Raw genomic sequence first — 19,680 nt, forward strand, 5'->3', positions numbered from 1 at the left:
AACAAAATAACTAAAAATATTATAAAATACCTAACTACATAATATTATTATTGTTAGAAATTGCAACAAAATAAAAAATAGAAATATAAACTTTTGAACTGCGGGTTTCGTCTGGCCAGAGGAGAACTGGCCCCCCGACGGAGCCTGGTTTCTCCCAAGGTTTTTTTCTCCATTCTGTCACAGAGGGAGTTTTGGTTCCTTGCCGCTGTCGCCTCTGGCTTGCTCAGTTGGGGACACTTAATTTCTAGCGACTATCATCGATTTGATTGCACAGATACCATTTAAACTAAACTGAGCTAGACAATAACATCTCTGAATTCAATAATGAAATGCCTTTAACTGAAAATTGAGTGTTTAATCATATCATTATACATTACTGACACTCTATCCTCCAATTTGATACTGTTGAGTGCTTTGACACAATCTGTATGGTTAAAAGCACTATATAAATAAAGGTGACTTGACTTAAATGATATGTCAGATACATTACACAACTTTAAAGTTTAGATTATAACACTGCTATAATAAACAGACTGCTCTTTTAAACAGAAGAGAAGTATTCATACACTTCATGTTACATGCCGGCTTGTTCACTGAGCTATACCGTTTTTAAGGTCATCTCTAGGGTTTATTGGCTATTACCTTTGCTTTATCCACCTTTTTCTTCCCGTAAAAATTGGCGCAGCCATTTGCAGCCATTCAGATGTAAAGCAGCTCTACAGAAGGCAATAATGTTATTATTCAGCTCGAGTCAATTCAGTTCAATAACAGTGTTGAGGTTGCAAATTCTTTATCCAGCTCAGTTCAGTTTAAATTTTGACCTCAACCAATGGTGTTAGTGCATCGATATACTGAGTATGAAAGGACACAAAGGTGAAATATAACACGAAACTGATAATGAAAAGGGAGGGGTAATGATATCTATGCACTTTAAGGGAAAAGGTGTTTTGGCACGGTCCAGTCTCTCTGTGAAGACTAATGTTTTTACACAGATATGTTACACTAATGTACTTTTGAACTCTTTAATGAGGGTGTCAACGTGAAGTTCTTTTTTTTTTCACTTTAACATCCAAAATATATTGACTAATATGGTGGGTACATAAAAAAATGTTCATAAATATGATGTAATCAAATAAACACATTTTCATTACCACTAAACATAAAAAAAAAAAAAAAAGTTACTAAAACTGTATTGCTCTGTGTATGAGCTAATGGTAGTTTATCTTGAAAGAAAATTGACTTGTCAGAAAATGTCCTGTGTATATTTTCATATTTTGTGATATTAGATGACAATGCAACTGAATAATGTGTACGCATGTTGTTATGACTGCTTGCGAAAATAATGAAATTTGAATTTTTTTACTACTTTTTTTTTTTTTTACTGTAAGAACTCCTGTTAAATATTCATTGCCTTTTAATGCTTTATTGAAGTTCTTTAAAAAGAGCAGATTTATAATTGGTAAATGTGAAATTTATTAGCAATAATCAAGATTCTCATACAAGGAAATAATGACATACTTTTGATGAATCACATGAGATCATCACCCAGGCCTTGAGGAAATGTTTTTTCCTGAGAGAAATATTCAGGTTTGTCCACAGTAATAAAACCGGTAAAACTAGACTAAGGCTGGCTAAAGCAAGCAGTCATCATCAATGCAACTATTTGTAATAGTACAAATCATTTATTTTACCCAACATTGATAAAGATTAGTCAGCAACATACGTTAAAACATTGAACATCTTTAGACAGATTTAAATCAGTTTCTTTACATACTTTATTGTAGTCCACACATTCTCTCTCTCTCATTTTTTTCCAACTTTTGAACATTTAACTTTGAACTTCAACATAATATGTCCTTCATGCATAAATACATTACTGTTAAAATAAAATTTGATCAAAACAGACATTTATCATTTTACACAAGATTTCTATGCAATAGAAATAAATAAATTCTGTTCATTTCTTTCTATTCAACAAAGATTCATGAAATAAATGTATCAGTTTTTACCAAAAATATTTAGCTGTTTTTAGCATTTCTAATACTACAACAATAACTACTACTACTACTACTAATAAACTTTTCTTGAACACCAAATCAGCATATTACAATAATTTCTAAAGGATCATGTGACATTGAAAACTGAAGTAATGAAATTGAAATTCAGCTTTACCATCACAGAAATAAATTACAATTTAAAAAACATATTTAAATAGAAAACCATTATTTTAAATTGTAATTACATTTTACAACATTACTGTTTTTTTTGTTGACTTCTTCCCAAAACATTTGAACATTAGTGTATCTTTCTGTTCAACTGGCACAAATTAATTTTAAAATGATGATTAAAATAATAAAAGCAGAGGCGACCAAGATTCTTAGACTCACTGGATAGGTTTATTGTTTATTTCAGGTGTCAGGTAAGAGAAAGTTTATGATAGGAAAAAAAGAAAATAGAAGCTTTATTCTATTTATAACATAATGTAGGTCTGCTCGGTCATGCTCATTCAGAATGCGGCTTTGTGTGCTAAATTATAAGCAACGTCATAAGAACTCATACTCAACTCAAAATAGAGACAATTGAAATGTTGCAATGTGTTAATGTGTTGTGAAGTGACCTTGAACTGAAAGGTGTTCAATAAGTAAAGGTGACTGGGGCGTGTACAGTAAATACACAATAAAAGGTACTTCAAAAAAAGTACAGTCAGACAGTCATAGTGGTTGGGGCTGAGAGTGCTTGATGAACACATCAGAACCTGCTTTACATCTCATTAGAGACCGAGAGTAGAGGAAACAGCAGTCAGATCACAGAGAAGAGCAGGAGTATGAAGTTTATTACAGCTTTGAGTGTTGCTGGAACCATACTTCTCAACATAGCAGGTAAGTCTATAAAATTAAGTAAAGATTGAATAATGTTTAAACTGTTTGATAATGACAAGTCAATTTAATTCCTGTTGCTAATGAACTTTGTAACTTGAAATGGCAATTGGTGCAAACACATAAACTATGTCTTTTCTCATGATTGTAAACACCTTTTGATTTGAAGTCTTATGTTTAAATGCTTGAAATTACATTTAAAATGGGATGCAGACTAAATTGAACTAAATTGTTCTAAAATACATACATTCATCTGTCTATTATACTACTGTTTTACTATTGCAAGTAATAATAGTAATTATTTGATATTTCAATAATAATTGAACATTCCATTTAAATATTTCATAAACAAAAGGAGGTTTCACAGTGATGCCTCAGAAGGACTATTTTTTGGTTACCTAAATAACATTTCAGTGAACAGTTTAAAAATGTAACGCACGATTCTTAAAAGATCTATTTCGAACAACATTTTAATAATCTAAAGACCTTTTTTCCACTATAAAGATCCTTTTGTAAAATGAAAATGTTCTAGGGATATTAATTGTAAAAATCTATGAAATATGATCATACTAAAGCATAATTATTTTCATGTAGATAAGTTAAGAGTCCAAGAATGTCATTAAGGTAAATAAAAGATCCTGAAAGCGGCTGTAAGACCTGTTTCACATCAGCTGCACACAGTGCTTATAGGGTGTATTTAAATATGTTAACAGGAATAGTGTTATGCACACCATTCACGCAAGCATATGATACATACAGTAGCAGGAAAAATTGGTATAGAAACAATTGCTATTAAATTAATTACAAAGAATCAGCAAGTAAGACATTGAATTAAACATGAACATTTTACTAGAGTTTTTAGAACTTCAGAATTTTTTTTTTTTTTTTTACAGTGTAACAGTATAACTGCAAGTAGTCTCTGTGAGCCTATTTTGCAGTAACATTAATAAAAAAATAATGAAATGGTGAAAATACACCGTAAATCAACATGATCTTTTACAATATAAGTTTATGAATTATAAAACACTTAAGCAAACTACTTACCCACTGTTTAAAAAAAATTTAAAACCTGATTCTTTTTGTTGATTTACCGTATTGACCCGCATATAAGAAAATGTTTTTTCTTGGAAATACATCTGAAAAAATGCGGTCGTCTAGAATTTGACACCCGCAACAATAGGTGGGGCCAAACATGCTTAAAATGAGTGTGCCATGAAATATGTAATGTAATGTATGTTGTAAAGATCGCGAGTAAAAACAAAAGAAAAAGAGTCGTGACTGTCATGTTAGCCTGAAGGAACCAAAAGTCCTCTGTAAGTGATTTTAAAACAGAAGACAGTACCCAGATTTGAAGACTACAATAAGATTTCACTTTTACTATTAATAAAATTTTGGTAGGCTACTATGAGATGGATAGCCTAAATATTATATAATTCAGATGGGCAACCTGTTATTTTTATGGTAGGCTATATCAAAAAGTGAATATTTTTAAATGTCATTATTGGTATATTTTACCAGTATTTACTAAAATAGGAAAAATATGCAATATGAAAATAATTTAAGAAGAAATGTGTTTTACAGAGAGAGAGAGAGAAAAAAAACTAGATTTGGTTTTCAAAAAGCCTTTTTCCAAAAGGTACATCTGGAAAAAGGGGGGTCGTCTTATAATCAGGGTCGTCTTATATTCGGGTCAATACAGTAATTATGTTTTAGATATCAATCTGATTCCATAAATTGATGTGAAAATGATATATGTAAATTAGATTGAATCAAGCATAGCTCTCACAGGCCAATTCCTGATAACCATTTTATGATTTATGGCCATCATTAAAACAATTACTTACTGTATATGCCGTCAGTGTAAAAAGCACCTGCTGCTATAGTTACACTGCTACTCCACACGGTGTGAAACAAATTCCTAATTTAGCTCACATTACTGACCGGTTCAGCATCTATTTTCCTGTCAAGACAATGAAATCATTTCACAACCAGGTTGTAATCCTATAATCGACGTGAAACTATTATCTTGATTCACATCAATGGTATGTGCCAACATTTATGTAAAAGGTGAAAGAGTGAAGTTACAGGTTACACAAACCAGTTCACCAACTCCATGCATGTTCATCTAATTGTTTGGTCTCTGTCTTCCAGGTTCTCTCTGCCAGTTAGATGGTAAGATGTCATAGACTTAACAACCATAAAACAAACAAATATCTTGTGTGTATATAATTTTAATTGGGAATTCCACATCGTCTTTCCTCTCATCAGTGTGTGGTCAAGCCCCCCTAAACACCAAGATTGTTGGAGGGGAGGCTGCAACGGCAGGGTCTTGGCCGTGGCAAGTCAGCATTCAAAGCTCCGCATTTGGAGGCCATTTCTGTGGTGGGAGTCTAATCAACAAAGACTGGGTTTTGTCTGCTGCTCACTGCTTCCAGGAGTATGAAGTTTAAATACAACTCAAGACACTATTATCAACTGATGCTAGTTTAATTAATACTGACTTTTCCTATGCACAGCTCCCTGGGTACCATTCGGATCTACCTGGGACGTCAGAGCCAGTCGGGATCAAACCCTAATGAAGTTCTCAGGACGGCAAAGACTGTCATCAACCATCCTAACTATTACGATGCTACCCATAACAACGACATAGCACTGATCCAGCTCTCTTCTTCTGTGATGTTCACTGATTACATTAGGCCAGTCTGTCTGGCGGCTGCTGGTAGTAAATTCGCTGCAGGTACAGACAGCTGGGTCACTGGATGGGGAACACTACAGTCAGGAGGTGAGTGAAGATTTGCTTGCAAAACAACAATACTGTAAAGCTCAACAATTTACTGTAACTGGCCATTAAAAGCCACTAAAATCATCCTCTGATCTGTGTCACAGGTGTGTCTCCTAACATACTGCAGGAGGTGATGATACCACTTGTGAGAAGCAGTGACTGTGATGATGCTTATGGAGGAGGCATCACAAGCAATATGATTTGTGCTGGATTGTTAAATGAGGGAGGAAAAGATTCATGTCAGGTAAGACATCAGTCGTTCATATGAACCTTTTTTTAGATTACAAAATCCTAATTAACATATTTTGGATCACTTGCACGCTTTACATTACCATTAACAATCTATCAGTGTTGCGAGATATTATTTAAAAAAACAGTCTAATGGGCAATCAACGCTAACCCACTGACCCTTGCCAAGTGGTTCTCAACCAAGGGGGCGCGAGATAATTTAAGACTAGGCTATAAGTATATTTATATTCAATTCATTATTTTTATGATTAATATGTTAAAGAAATTAAAAATTAAAATGAAAAAATAACAGCACCACCTCTCTTGTACGAAGGCTCTTTGATGTTATTCTGTGTTTCGGAGTAGCTCAAGCCATTTCTCATCGCACTTCAAAACACCCGAGCGCTGCATGAGCATATGATATGCAAACTACAGCTCTCGGTTGGATAAAAGAAACCAGTGTTGTACTGGCAGGGTTTTGATGAATGACAATTGTAATCAAGGTAAACACGATAATAGTGACATACAGGAGTCATGCATTAGGCACATGCTCGATGAAAAAGTGTGTTTTGGAGAAGTTTGTGAGAATGGATTTGGATCAGAGGTGTTTATGGGTATCAGATGCTGCAAAAAGCTTGTTCTGACAGAGGACCTGTCTGTTGACTGATGACCTTGAGCCGCCTTCAGATCGCTGAGTTTGCACACATTTAGAATGGTTTCATTTTTCATTTGTATTTTGGCGTGTTTAGTGATTCTGAATAGATCCGTATAGTGCAGTGTTGCCAACTAATTTTCAGGGGAAGTTGCTAAAGGAAGGTTGATTTGTTGCTAAAAGTTGCTAAAGGACATTGTGAGGTCACTTCGCGATGTTAAGTCATGACGTAATCACGACGCAAATTTGTGTCACTGCATCAAATCTCAGCAAAACATATATTTTACATATGTTAATTTAGATTTGTTCATAAAATAATATAAATGCATGATATAATATTAAAATGTAAACAGCTATTTTTAAATACATAACATTTTTGAAAGCGTACACATTTTTGAAGGATTGCAATTTTTTTATTAGCTAGTAAACCAGTAAAAATACACATTCTGAACGATTATACTTTTTAGCAGTGTATTAGTAGTTAGTTAGTATGCTAGTAGGGTGAAGTCAGCTAAAATGTGCTGTCAGGTAAAATGAGCCAAATAAGGTTGTAGCATCATATCTCTTTAAATTTTTACAGAAAATCACAATAACTGATCTAGCATTGTTGCTTCAACACTTGTTGACATGTAACAATAATTTTTGTTTTTTAAAGCGGATAAGGCAGAGTGTTACATGAAGCTTGTCAGAGAAATGGGAATGTAATTGAGCCCGACATAGTAAATTTCATTCATCACTAATAAGGGTACTAAAGCAATTATAGGTCAAGGTCAAGGTATCTTTAATAGTACCCGAAGGTAAATTTGCTTTGCAGACAAGAAGTTCAGCAATCCATAACTAAAAACAATTACATAAAAACATCAATATTCTATAAACACTATAAAAATTATAAGTAAGCTTACCAACAAAGCAAAGGTTTATGGACAATGTTTTGACATGCTCTTTCAAATAAAAAAGTTTCATTTATAAAAGGAACTTTGATTTTTGTGAAAAAGGTCATTTTAGTTAGAAATGGCTGGTTAAGCTAAAATGGGCCACAATTTTCAGCTAAATTGGGCTTCATACACACACACACACACACACACACACACTTTAGACAGAAATTGAGGGTGAAAATAGGTTTATAAGCCTAGATATGTATCCATACAAAATCTTAACAGTCTTTAAAAAAAATTGCATTGCAAACAGTATGGCAGGAGGACAAGCAAAGAAAGGAAACAGGGAGACAAGAAGAGATAGGGAAAGAAAGGAAGATGTCAGTAAAATGGGCTGCATACACACACTCACACACACACACACACACACACACACACACACACACACACACACACACACACACACACACACACACACACACTTTTACACAGAAATTGAGGATGAAAATAGGTTTATAGGCCTACTGTAGATATGTATCCATATAAAATCTTAACAGTCTTTAAAAAAATAAAAAATACAAGCATACACAAATACATGCACACAAAAGACACCAATGCACAGAAACACACACCTATACAACATGATCAGTTCATTTTTAATTGCATTGTTTAATTAAATATTCATTCAACTTGCTATTTAATGAAATACATTTATGATGTTGCTATGGTACACTAAAGACAATCGTGTCAATTTACTGTTAAAAATAAAATGATTTAAGCTGAAATTACCTGTGTTGTTCTCTTTTTATATTGGCCCATTTTAACTGAACAGCTGGCCCAATTTACCTGAATGTTGTGCCGTGGCTCAAGAAGGTACCTCTCATAATTGCAAAACTTTTATACTTTTTCACATTTAAAAAATATAAATATATTTAAGAGACCATGCTAATATCATTAGATCTCATGCATAGCTTATTTGATGGTATTATAAATCATTTACCAAAACGTGGCCCATTTTAGCTGACTTCACCCTACACTCTTAAGAAAAGTCTGTAAAAATAGGGCACAATCTACTATATTAATATGAATTAATTTTCTCTACTGATTTTTCTACAGGTTTTTATTACCCAAATTTTTAATTACACATTGTATTTTGTGTTTTCGGGTTACAAGGTTACAACAAACAATGGATAACGGATAACGTCCTGGAAAATTACTTGTACCTTTTCCATTTTTCTAGATATTTTTCTTATAGTGTACCAACTGATCAAAAATCGCAGGTACAAGCTGCTAACAAAGTGTATCATTAATGAACAATTATTAAATTATTATTAAATTAAACAATTGTAAATAGCAGCTAACTTAATTCACTCGATGTGTACTACTAGGCATCTTCGGTTTTCTCTTTTTGTGTAATTTAAATGGTAAATGTTCCTTTCTATCATTTAAGTGACTTATCAAAGGCTGCTAAAAGTCGCTAGAAATACATTTTAAAAATAGCTAAATTTGTTGCTATGTGCTTTTGGAAGAAAAAGTTGCTAAATTTAGCAACAAAATTGCTGAGTTGGCAACACTGGACCGTGGCTATATGCAGTCCTTTGGCGTCTCCCCGTGGTCTTTTTTCGGTATGGCAGGTTGATTTGTGCTTATTTCTTAAAATTACTGTATAATCTAACTTCACATACTTTCAAGTACTTTTAAGTTGTAAAGAATATCTGCAGTGACATTCTTGCTAAGTATTTTTGCAAATATAGAACACTATGTTTAAGTCTATCTTGAATTTGTTTACTTTAAAAATAATTACATGGAATTAAAAATGTTTTTTATTTTTAAATAGAAAAGTTTGGAGGTGCTTGAAGTATTTACTCGTAGAGGAGGGGGGCCTTGGAGTAAAAAAAGTAGAGAACCACTGCCCTAGCCCAAACATCACAACTCTAAATTTGCCACTCCCAAAAAATTGATATTTTACACTCATTGGTATGCATTACACACAGCTTAAATCACTGTATAGGCTATAGTAATTATAAAAACAGTCTGCTCAACCAGTGCATCTGGTAACACTATCACTACTTCACTATATATATATTTTTTTTTTTTTTTTTTTTGTGGCTCGATCTGTAAAGCACTTTAGGCCAACTTTTGTTTGTTTGCAAATGTGCCTTATAAACAAAGTTATTTTATTGTATAGTTAAATCAAAATGATGGAACAAATTAGTGCAAAGTGGCTATGAATTAACAAGTCATGAGAACGGGTACTTAATTTGTGGCCATGACAATATCGTTTTTCCCCCGCATGACTTTTTGAAATGCGTCAGAATGACATCAGAACAAGTCAGATGACATTCAGATATATTTCCAACCACCATGCATCTTTACCGGTTCATGATTGGTTCTGCACAGATTTTAATAGTCAGTTTTTAACAGTTGTTCACTGTATATATTCAGATACACAAATTAGATATATTTAAATGTTGTGTTTATCAAAACAGGGAGACTCTGGAGGTCCATTGGTTACTAGGAATGGCTCTCTGTGGATTCAGTCCGGCGTTGTGAGTTTTGGTACTGGATGTGCTGACCCCAAATATCCCGGTGTGTACGCCAGAGTCTCTCAGTACCAGGACTGGATCACCTCTACCATAAGCAGCAACCCACCTGGATTTGTCAAATTCAACAACAATGGATTCAGAATCTCTCCTAACCTCCTTTTAGTTTCAGTTTCTCTCACATTCTCTATCATTCCTTTCATATACTCCCTATATCTCTCTTCGTAGAAATTGTTTGAATTACGGTTCTCAGGGTTATGTGATTAAGAGGACAATTGTCCTATGAAGTTTTCATAAATATGTGAAGTAGGTGGATAGTCATTTGTTCTTTATCTTTTTAAAAATGTACTATTTTTGTAAAGCTCTTACTCTTATTTCCTGCACACTAATGAAGTTCAGCAAGCTTTTGCCCTCAGAATTTATGCATAATGAGGGTGGAGTTTGTGATATTTGGCCAAAATACGAGACATAAGTGATGCTTGCAATTATAATGCATAGCTAATTATTGTCTTCACTTTAAACTGATTTTTTTTGGGAGACTATTGAATTTTTATTGACTGATTGTATTACTTTTTTTTTGTTGTTGAAAAATGCACTGCAGCCACTTGTGTAAAGTTTTATATTATTTACAATAACACTTAATCTCAGGGTCTGAATAGTAATTAAAGCATGTGTCCTCTGCATTGTGTTTAGAGATACTGGTTACTGAAAAACAGACAAATTATTGGGAGATATAGAGTGATAATTGATATTTATAGTCATTAAGCAGTCTGCTCTACTGATATGAAGATCTCAATGATATACATTACATCAGAATTTCACCTTTTGGCCATATAAATATTCAAATAAAATATTTACCAAACTGCATATTGCTGCTGAGGTTAGGCCTCTGAATAAAAACGATGTGTTTCTTCCCATCGAGTCTGAACTCCATATTCTCCTAATATGAGCCATAAAAGCCTGTTGTTGTCACAAACTGAGCCGATAACCAAGGGTGAGAGGTGCAATGTGACTTTATTTAAATGAATGAATAAACAGAGGAGGTGAGGGAGTCGATGAGGGTCCAGGAAGGGGTAAAGAGTAATGTCCTTGGGAGTGAGTATCCGGGGAGCAATGGAAGTAATCGTAGGTATTCGCTGGAGTAACGGTGGAGTGTCACAGGGGAGATCTGAGGAGGAAGCACAAGAGAGTTACGGGAAAAGAGGAGCCTGGTCTGTGTTCAGGGTGTGAACCATAGACCAGACGATGAATGCCAGAGAGTGTGAGTGCTTTATGGGAGTGCTGATGAGGGTGTGCAGGTGCTGGTGATTAGAATGCAGGTGATTGCGATCTCATGATTCCTGGTGATGACGGAGACAGTGGCTCTCTGACAGATGTAGCAAACAAATTCAACAAAGAAACATGATTTTTAAAAGGTTTTTTTTAATTTGATCAATATACAGGTGCATCTCAATAAATTAGAATGTCGTGGAAAAGTTCATTTTTTTGGTAATTTAACTCAAATTGTGAAACTTGTGTATTAAATAAATTGAATGCACACAGACTGAAGTAGTTTAAGTCTTTGGTTCTTTTAATTGTGATGATTTAGGCTCACATTTTTTAAAAACCCTCAACAAATTAGAATACTTCATAAGACATTTTTAGTGAATTGTTGGCCTTCTGGAAAGTATGTCCATTTACTGTATATGTACTCAATACTTGGTAGGGGCTCCTTTTGCTTTAATTACTGCCTCAATTCGGCGTGGCATGGAGGTGATCAGTTAGTGGCACTGCTGAGGTGGTATGGAAGCCCAGGTTTCTTTGACAGTGGCCTTCAGCTCATCTGCATTGTTGGGTCTGGTGTCTCTCATCTTCCTCTTGACAATACCCCATAGATTCTCTATGGGGTTCAGGTCAGGCGAGTTTGCTGGCCAGTCAAGCACACCAAACATCAGAAAACACAGTGGACAAACACCAGCAGATGACATGGCAGCCCAAATCATCACTGACTGTGGAAACTTCACACTGGACTTCAAGCAACATGGATTCTGTGCCTCTCCAGTCTTCCTCCAGACTCTGGGACCTTGATTTCCAAATGAAATGCAAAATTTACTTTCATCTGAAAAGAGGACTTTGGACCACTGAGCAACAGTCAGTTCTTTTTCTCCACAGCCCAGGTAAGACGCTTCTGACGTTGTCTCTGCTTCAGAAGTGGCTTGGTAGCCCTTTTCCTGAAGACGTCTGAGCGTGGTGACTCTTGATGCACTGACTCCAGCTTCAGTCCACTCCTTGTGAAGCTCTCACAAGTGTTTGAATCAGCTTTGACAGTATTCTCAAGCTTGCAGTCATCCCTGTTGCTTGTACACCTTTTTCTACCCAAATTCTTCCTTCCAGTCAACTTTGCATTTAATATGCTTTGATACAGCACTCTGTAAACAGCCACACCTTTCAGTAATGACCTTCTGTGACTTACTCTCTTTGTGGAGGGCATCAATGTTCATCTTCTGGATCATTGCCAAGTCAGCAGTCTTCTCCATTATTGTGGTTTCAAAGAACAAGAGATACCCGGAATTTATACTGTAGGGATGGTCATTTATTGAAACTCAAATGTAAATATTCTAATATTTTGAGATACTGATTTTTGACTTTCATGAGCTGTAAGCTCTAATCATCAAAATTAAAACAAAAAAAACTTTTGAAATGTTTTACTTTACATGCAATGAATCTAAAATATATGAAAGTTTCACTTTTTGAAATAACTTACAAGAAAAAATGAACTTTTTCTACACCTGTATATAAGTTCCATACATTAAAAAAGCAATTCCCTTCAAGTGAGGCCTATTCCAGAGATCAAAGGACTGATGCCATCTTGTGGCAACATAATATCCACACGTACACTAAACATAGCTAACAATGTTGGCTGAAGTAAAAAGCGTAACAACTAACTTTCCCAAGATGCATTAAGTAGTAATATATGATTGGTCTGTGTATGACACGACTGTATAAAATCACTATTTAATTGGCATCATGAGGCAAAGTGACATTCCTTAATTCATATTAGAAGCATAAGAGAAGCATCCACACATCAAAGATGAGCAGGGTGTGTACTAAAAACACCGGCAGCAGGCTAGAAGATAAAACAAGGTGTGTCAGAGGTAGACTAAACAGGGTCCTGCTGAATGCGGCAGCACTTGCTTTACTCGTCATTAGACATTTCTCACTGAAGGAAACAGCAAACATTACACAGACAATAACATGAGGATGACGTTGTGTCAAGCTGTGTGTTTTGCAGGAGTCATACTTCTTAGCATAACAGGTAAGATCTGATATGACACTGAAACAAATAATAGACAAGTTCTTGTTTAATAACTTTGGTTTAACCTTACAATAAAATACATTAAAGTTGTATTTTGGTTTAAATTATGTAGGCCTATTCGTCACAAGATTATGGGACACCTTTTGTTAATTAACTTAATTTATTGTACCTGAAATTAACGTTACTTCTTCATTAAACACTCAGAATAGTAAAGTGCAATATCATTATAATATTCAAAGTAAATGGAATTAGTTACAAACTGTTTTCTTAGCTTGACTGATGAACGGTTTTCAGTCTGTCCTGCATTATTAAACTCCAGCATAATTATTTCTGATGAAAAATGTTTTGAAAATCATGAAAACAAGCCTACAACGACATTGGCTGTTTGCTTTTTTCTTTAAGTTTCTGTTCTTTTTTTAATTTTTTGAATAAAATAAGAACATTTAAGAGGTATTTGTGAGTAATCACAAAAACACAATTTTCATGTATATGCTACAAATAATCTTTCTATAGTAAAAACTCAAGTGAGCTCAATGTTGGCACCGGTAGCCCTGTGTTCTTAAAGGAAGATAGATAATGTTCAAAACTGTATAAATACATTTATAATTTGTTTTTTTGACACACTCTCAGAAATAAAGGTACAAAAGCTGTCACAGGGGCGGTACCTTTTCAAAAGGTACACTTTTGTACCTATTAGGTTTAAATATGTACACTTTAAGTACTAATATGCACCTTTAAGGTACCAAAATGGAACCTTTAGGTACAAACATGTACCTTTTGAAAAGGTACCGCCCCAGTGACAGCTTTTGTACCTATATTTCTGAGAATATAGGGTATGCACCCTCATGTCTTTGCAAACCTGTATTTCTTTTCATGTGGAAAACAAAAAGGCAAATTTGTGAAGAATATTCTGGCCACTCTCTTAATGCAAATGAAAGAGGACTGGATCTAACAAGTTACAAAAATGCACCATAAAGGATTTTACAAAAAGATCAAAATGTATTTAGTTATTAAGTTTTTTAAATGAAAATCTTGAAACCCAGCTTTGCTCTTCTTTGAGCGTTCCCAGTACTGGTCAGAGAGACTGGTGCATGATTCCAAATATCAGTGTAATTGAAATGACATTAAGAGTAAGAGTTAAGAGTATTTTCGGGTAAACCAAGTCTTTACTAATATTGACATGAATGGAAACACAGATAACACGCTACTCAAAGAACCAGTTTATCAGCTCTGTGTCAGTGCATCTATACCTGCATATCTGTGCGAACCAGTTCTGAACTAAATGCATTGTAAAGAAAACTAACACACAGAAAAATAACATTTAACAACTCAAAATGTTGTTATTTCTCCATTTTTCTTATTGCAGGCTCACTTTGTCAGTTAGATGGTAAGTTTCTATGCTCTCAATACCCATACAAATACATTCAACAAAATTATGAAAATAGTAGAGTTTAATTGACCTAATATGTGTTTTGATTTAATTTGTCTGGAATGAATGAATTCATTATTAATCTCCCACAATAATAAAGATATATTAATAAATGTAATATATTTAATAACAACTTAAGATTATTCAGAAAGTAAATGTAATTGATTTTGATTTCATGCTGATTTCAACCAGAAAAATCAGCCTTCTTTTCTCTCATCAGTGTGCGGTCAGGCTCCTCTCAACACCAAGATTGTTGGAGGACAAGGTGCAGTTCAGGGGTCTTGGCCCTGGCAAGCTAGCCTTCATAGAATTACGTCTGAAAGTCATTTCTGTGGTGGGAGTCTAATCAATAAAGACTGGGTTTTGTCTGCAGCTCACTGCTTCCGGAGGTATGAAGTGATATATAATATAACACTGCATATGCAGATAGATAGTAGGGAATTAAGACTGATATTTGTCTCTATTTACAGTACCGCCTCATATAATGTAAAAATCTACCTCGGCCGTCATCTCCAAACGGGCTCAAACTCGAATGAGATCTCCAGGACAGTGACTCGGCTCATCACCCATCCCAGCTATAGCTCAACTACCCAAAACAATGACATAGCACTGCTGCAGCTCTCCTCTTCCGTGACGTTCACTGATTATATTAGGCCAGTTTGTCTGGCGGCCACTGGAAGTGTATTTGGTGGAGGTACTAAGAGTTGGATCACTGGATGGGGCAAACTCAATTCGGGAGGTGAGTTCAATTAAACATGTTTATGATTCAAAACTTTGTATAGTGTCACCAGAAAATGATTTAACTTTTTCCACTGTGCCATTAATGTTAAAGACACCCAGATTCCAAACATACTGCAGGAGGTGCAGATACCGATCGTAAACAACAGTGTTTGTAATAAGGCCTATGGAGGAATCATTACAAGCAACATGCTGTGCTCTGGACTAGATGAGGGTGGAAAAGATTCATGCCAGGTACGATATCACTTACTTCAAGTTTTCACACTGGCTTATCCCTGGGTTATTGTCTTTCTAAACCCTGCTTTGTAAAGCAGTTCACACTAGTAATTTAGAAGTGGGGTTAGCACCACTTTTGACCCTGGGTTATAATCCCTGCCTTGGACTGCAGTGTCAAAATAGAGTAAGAGATGATGCAGTGTTCAATTCAGTTTAGCCCTGTTGTGAGGTTAAAATTGCTTTACCTTGTATACTGTCAGAGATATTAACTTTATGTTATCTTAATCTATGCAGGGAGATTCTGGAGGTCCAATGGTACATAAGAACAATTCTCAGTGGATTCAGTCTGGCATTGTGAGTTTTGGGCGAGATTGTGGACTACCCAAGTTCCCTGGCGTTTACACCAGAGTGTCTCAATACCAGTCTTGGATCAGCTCCCAAATAAGCAGTGATCTACCGGGATTTGTCTCGTTCACCTCGACTGAAACCAGCTCTGGCTCACCCAGTCTCCTCTTATTTTCCCTTTCTCTCACATCATCCATCATTCCTCTGATTATCTCCTTATTTGTATTTTCTTAATGTCTTAATTAATTCTCTGATTTATGTCATTTTGGTTATTTACTTTACTTTAAAATATTATACACTCTTAAAAATAAAGGTGCTTCACGATGCCATAGAAGAACTTTTTTGTCTAAATGGTTCCATAAAGAACCTTTAACATCTGAAGAATCTTTCTGTTTCACAGAAGGTTCTTTGTGGCAAAAGAAGGTTCTTCAGATTATAAAAAGGCAAGGAAGAGATGGTTCTTTAAAGAACCTTTGACTGAATGGTTCTTTGGGGAACCAAAAATGGTTATTCTATGGCATCGCTGTGAAGAACCTTTTAAGCCCCTTTATTTTTAAGAGTGTAGTATGCTTTAAAATATTATAGTACTATTAGTGTACTAATGTTACTAGTACTAGTGTTCTGTTAGCATGTGAGCGCACTTGTTCACACATTTTATTAAAATGAAAGAATACAAATGCACTGCAGTCACTTTGTATTTAAGAACATTTTTGTAGTACAATAACAGAGTACAGTAACCTAATACTTTGTCTCTGGCCTTAATTTCTGTAGTGGAAGTGCAGAACAATCAAACTACACTCTGTAATAAACATGGAAGGAACGTAACTTATGCACACTGATGGATCCAGATGTAGAATTTTTCTGAAACCTGTACTTGATTTTTTCTGATTCTATGTTATATCAGCAAAATAAATGAGGAAAAGCTTTGGAGTTATGAGTTGAGGCCAACTGCACATAGGCTAATTGTTTGTACTGGCAGGTGACATCTTGCCGATTTTATTTGAAGTTTATGCACTGCAAAATTTAGTTACCATTTAGTTGCCAAGTGTGCTGTGCTGTGCTGTGGCAGAGGACCTGCAGGCTCAAACTCGTTCACTAACCGTGAATGCAGAAATCTGTGCTTTGTTACTTCTGATAAGAAACTTTGTTTCAGCTTTCAGATTCTTCTCATGTTATCACAATATTCAAAATGTTGTTCTGACATTCTTAAATGGCTAGACTTGCCATTGGGCTTACTGGGCTGCAGTCCATGGACCCCGCCTTGTAGGTGGCCCCACCTTTACCCGTTTACGTTTGTTTGAGTTCAGTTATATGCCAGTTAGAAATGATTAGCCTGCACATGCAAGGACTAAACGGTCCAACCGGGGCTAACAGCTGCCAACTGCAACCTTCAATGCTTTATTCAAACAGCATAAACTGGTATTTGTGATTATTTCACATAGAAGAAGGACACACATATTTAATCTGTGCTGATTAATTTTATCACATGGCTACTTTAAACAGCTCTATTAAGCCTTTAGCCCAAAAGAGCACACACTTAGAAAGATAATGATACATTCTCATGTTCACGCCTCTCTTCTTTACAAAAGATGATTCTATATTTATTAGTGTTATCAATCGATTAAAAAATCTAATCGCGTTAATCACAGTCATGGACTGTGATTTATCATGATTAATTGCAATTTTAAAATACTAGGATTTACCTGTAAATGTGTTGAAAAAGAAATGCATGACAAACTAGTTTAAGGAAGCAGAATCTTTGACACTTCCGCCAGGTATGAGACATAATCCTTATTATTCTTTTATCATTATTCTTTTGTTTTTATTCAGCCATTATCAGCCTTTAAACTAGCAATAAAAAGTTTACCAAGCCACATCGCTTCAATCCCAGTATACATTTACCCAACTATTATCAAAAGTATTTCTAAATAAATACAACAAAACATTTTCTTGCGACCTTACGTGAAGTATTATGATAAAACGCATTATGAAGAAGAATTGGACCTGTTCTGCAGCTGCATTAGAGCTAATATTAGCATCATGCTACATAAGACAATTTATGAGATTAATAGTATACTTTTACTCAGAACTCACTTCAAACCACCATCGAGAGTTTGTCATAACTTCCTTTTGCGATCACATGTGGAATTTGGTCGTTTACTGTTGTTAAAATATGCTATTTATAGCCTTTTATATCGCTGCACAAATTACCATTTCAGATGTATCACATACAGACCATATCTATCGTAATCGTGTGTTTATTATCTTATATAATCTATATATGTGTGCTCTGCTGAAACTCTTGTTGTTTGATGTTACAGCCGCCTCTCTGTTCTTAAGTTGCCAGGGATATATTCCAAGTATAATACACATTAGTAAAAGGATCTATTTTCATTTTTATTTGTCTGTATACACTTTGGGCAGCCGCGGTACATTATAAAAGTAGCACAAAAAACCACAACCCACGGCTCTGTAATTTTTCCCGCAACTGTATTTTCAAAATAGCCCACTTGTGCCGCTGCCCTGGCAACACTGTTTGCTGTACCCTCATCACACAATGATAGATAACCTTCCGCACTGCGATGATGGGAAGAAGTTGGGGTCAAACCTTATCAAACGATTAATTTGCGCTAAAAAAATATTAAAGCATTAAATTTTTTTGATTAATCGCATGCGTTAACACGTTAACGTTGACACCCCTAATATTAATGTTCCACTAAATTATACAATCAGAAGTGTTTTGAGCACTCTCTCCTGTCTTACTGCCATTACTCATGCCTGATAGCACACATACATCATGGAGATGTATATTTGACATCAGCATTTACATCTGCAAGACATATTTTTTTGAGTGTTTGCTCATCTGCAATACATCTATAGGACGTTTCCTATCAGATGTCAAATAGACGTTTATTGGATATCTTTAAGATGTTTACGATTTAGAATGTACGTAAAACTAATATCTTAAAGATGTCTGTCAGATGTTTGTACACAGCATCTTGCAGATGTACGTGTGCTATCTGGGATAATGTAGCAGAAATGTAATCAAAATGATTTTAAGAAAATAAAAATATCCATTCAATGAGTTTCTGTTTTTGTAAAATATGCCTATGATATAGGAGTTAGCCTATCACACAAACAATAGTCCTGTTTTAACTGGGCGATCACAATGTACAATATACAGACACAATATTCCATTTTGCTCCGTTAAAAAAATCATTTAATATTTCTACATTAAAATGCTATATTTAAACTCAACATAATTTATGCAAAATTTATCTATGGATTTTGTTGATAATGATTTCATTTGATTGTTAATAGCCAACAAGTATTTTTATTTGTATTTAATTTATTTATTAAATTTAAGAATCTGACATAAGAGGATGCAGATATGACAATACTTTTTTATAATACATCTCTGGATTATTTATGTTCTTCTCTAATTGTATTGTCTTCATTCGCTGGAGTGTTTTAAGGCTTTAAAAGACATGTAGCCTAAATGATGTACAGGTGCATCTCAATAAATTAGAATGTCGTGGAAAAGTTCATTTCACGAGTTCACACTTACATATAATAAACTGAGTAAAGGTTATGCGTATTTGGCGTGCTGTCCAGGGAGAGGGCTCCGAGCTCGGTACTTACCCCCGAGCCCAGGGTACTCCCCCTGTACGGGGAGAGGGGTCCGAGCTCTGCATTTAGCC

General features: G+C 34.9%; 1 protein-coding gene across 1 annotated transcript; it reads left to right on the forward strand.

The window, feature by feature from the left end:
* Nucleotides 1–2,720: 2,720 nt before the first annotated feature.
* Nucleotides 2,721–16,814, forward strand: LOC131535502 (transmembrane protease serine 9-like). The gene is made up of 12 exons (XM_058768234.1): nucleotides 2,721–2,879; nucleotides 5,028–5,048; nucleotides 5,145–5,313; nucleotides 5,393–5,658; nucleotides 5,763–5,902; nucleotides 9,903–10,181; nucleotides 13,146–13,251; nucleotides 14,618–14,638; nucleotides 14,901–15,069; nucleotides 15,151–15,419; nucleotides 15,513–15,652; nucleotides 15,929–16,814. Exons 1-12 carry the CDS (start codon nucleotides 2,825–2,827, stop codon nucleotides 16,211–16,213), a joined length of 1,920 nt encoding a protein of 639 aa, XP_058624217.1. The 5' UTR covers nucleotides 2,721–2,824; the 3' UTR covers nucleotides 16,214–16,814.
* The last annotated feature ends 2,866 nt before the right edge of the window (nucleotides 16,815–19,680 follow it).

This window comes from Onychostoma macrolepis, chromosome 03 (assembly GCF_012432095.1).
Source record: "Onychostoma macrolepis isolate SWU-2019 chromosome 03, ASM1243209v1, whole genome shotgun sequence".
In the NCBI taxonomy this organism is placed as follows: Eukaryota; Metazoa; Chordata; class Actinopteri; order Cypriniformes; family Cyprinidae; genus Onychostoma; species Onychostoma macrolepis.

Excerpts from the sequence above, each read along its gene's own strand:
- LOC131535502 (XM_058768234.1), top strand. The coding sequence starts at position 2,825 with ATGAAGTTTATTACAGCTTTGAGTGTTGCTGGAACCATACTTCTCAAC. Across the intron at positions 5,314-5,392 it reads GCTGCTCACTGCTTCCAGGA|CTCCCTGGGTACCATTCGGA; the intron begins GTATGAAGTTTA and ends TCCTATGCACAG. Across the intron at positions 15,070-15,150 it reads GCAGCTCACTGCTTCCGGAG|TACCGCCTCATATAATGTAA; the intron begins GTATGAAGTGAT and ends CTCTATTTACAG.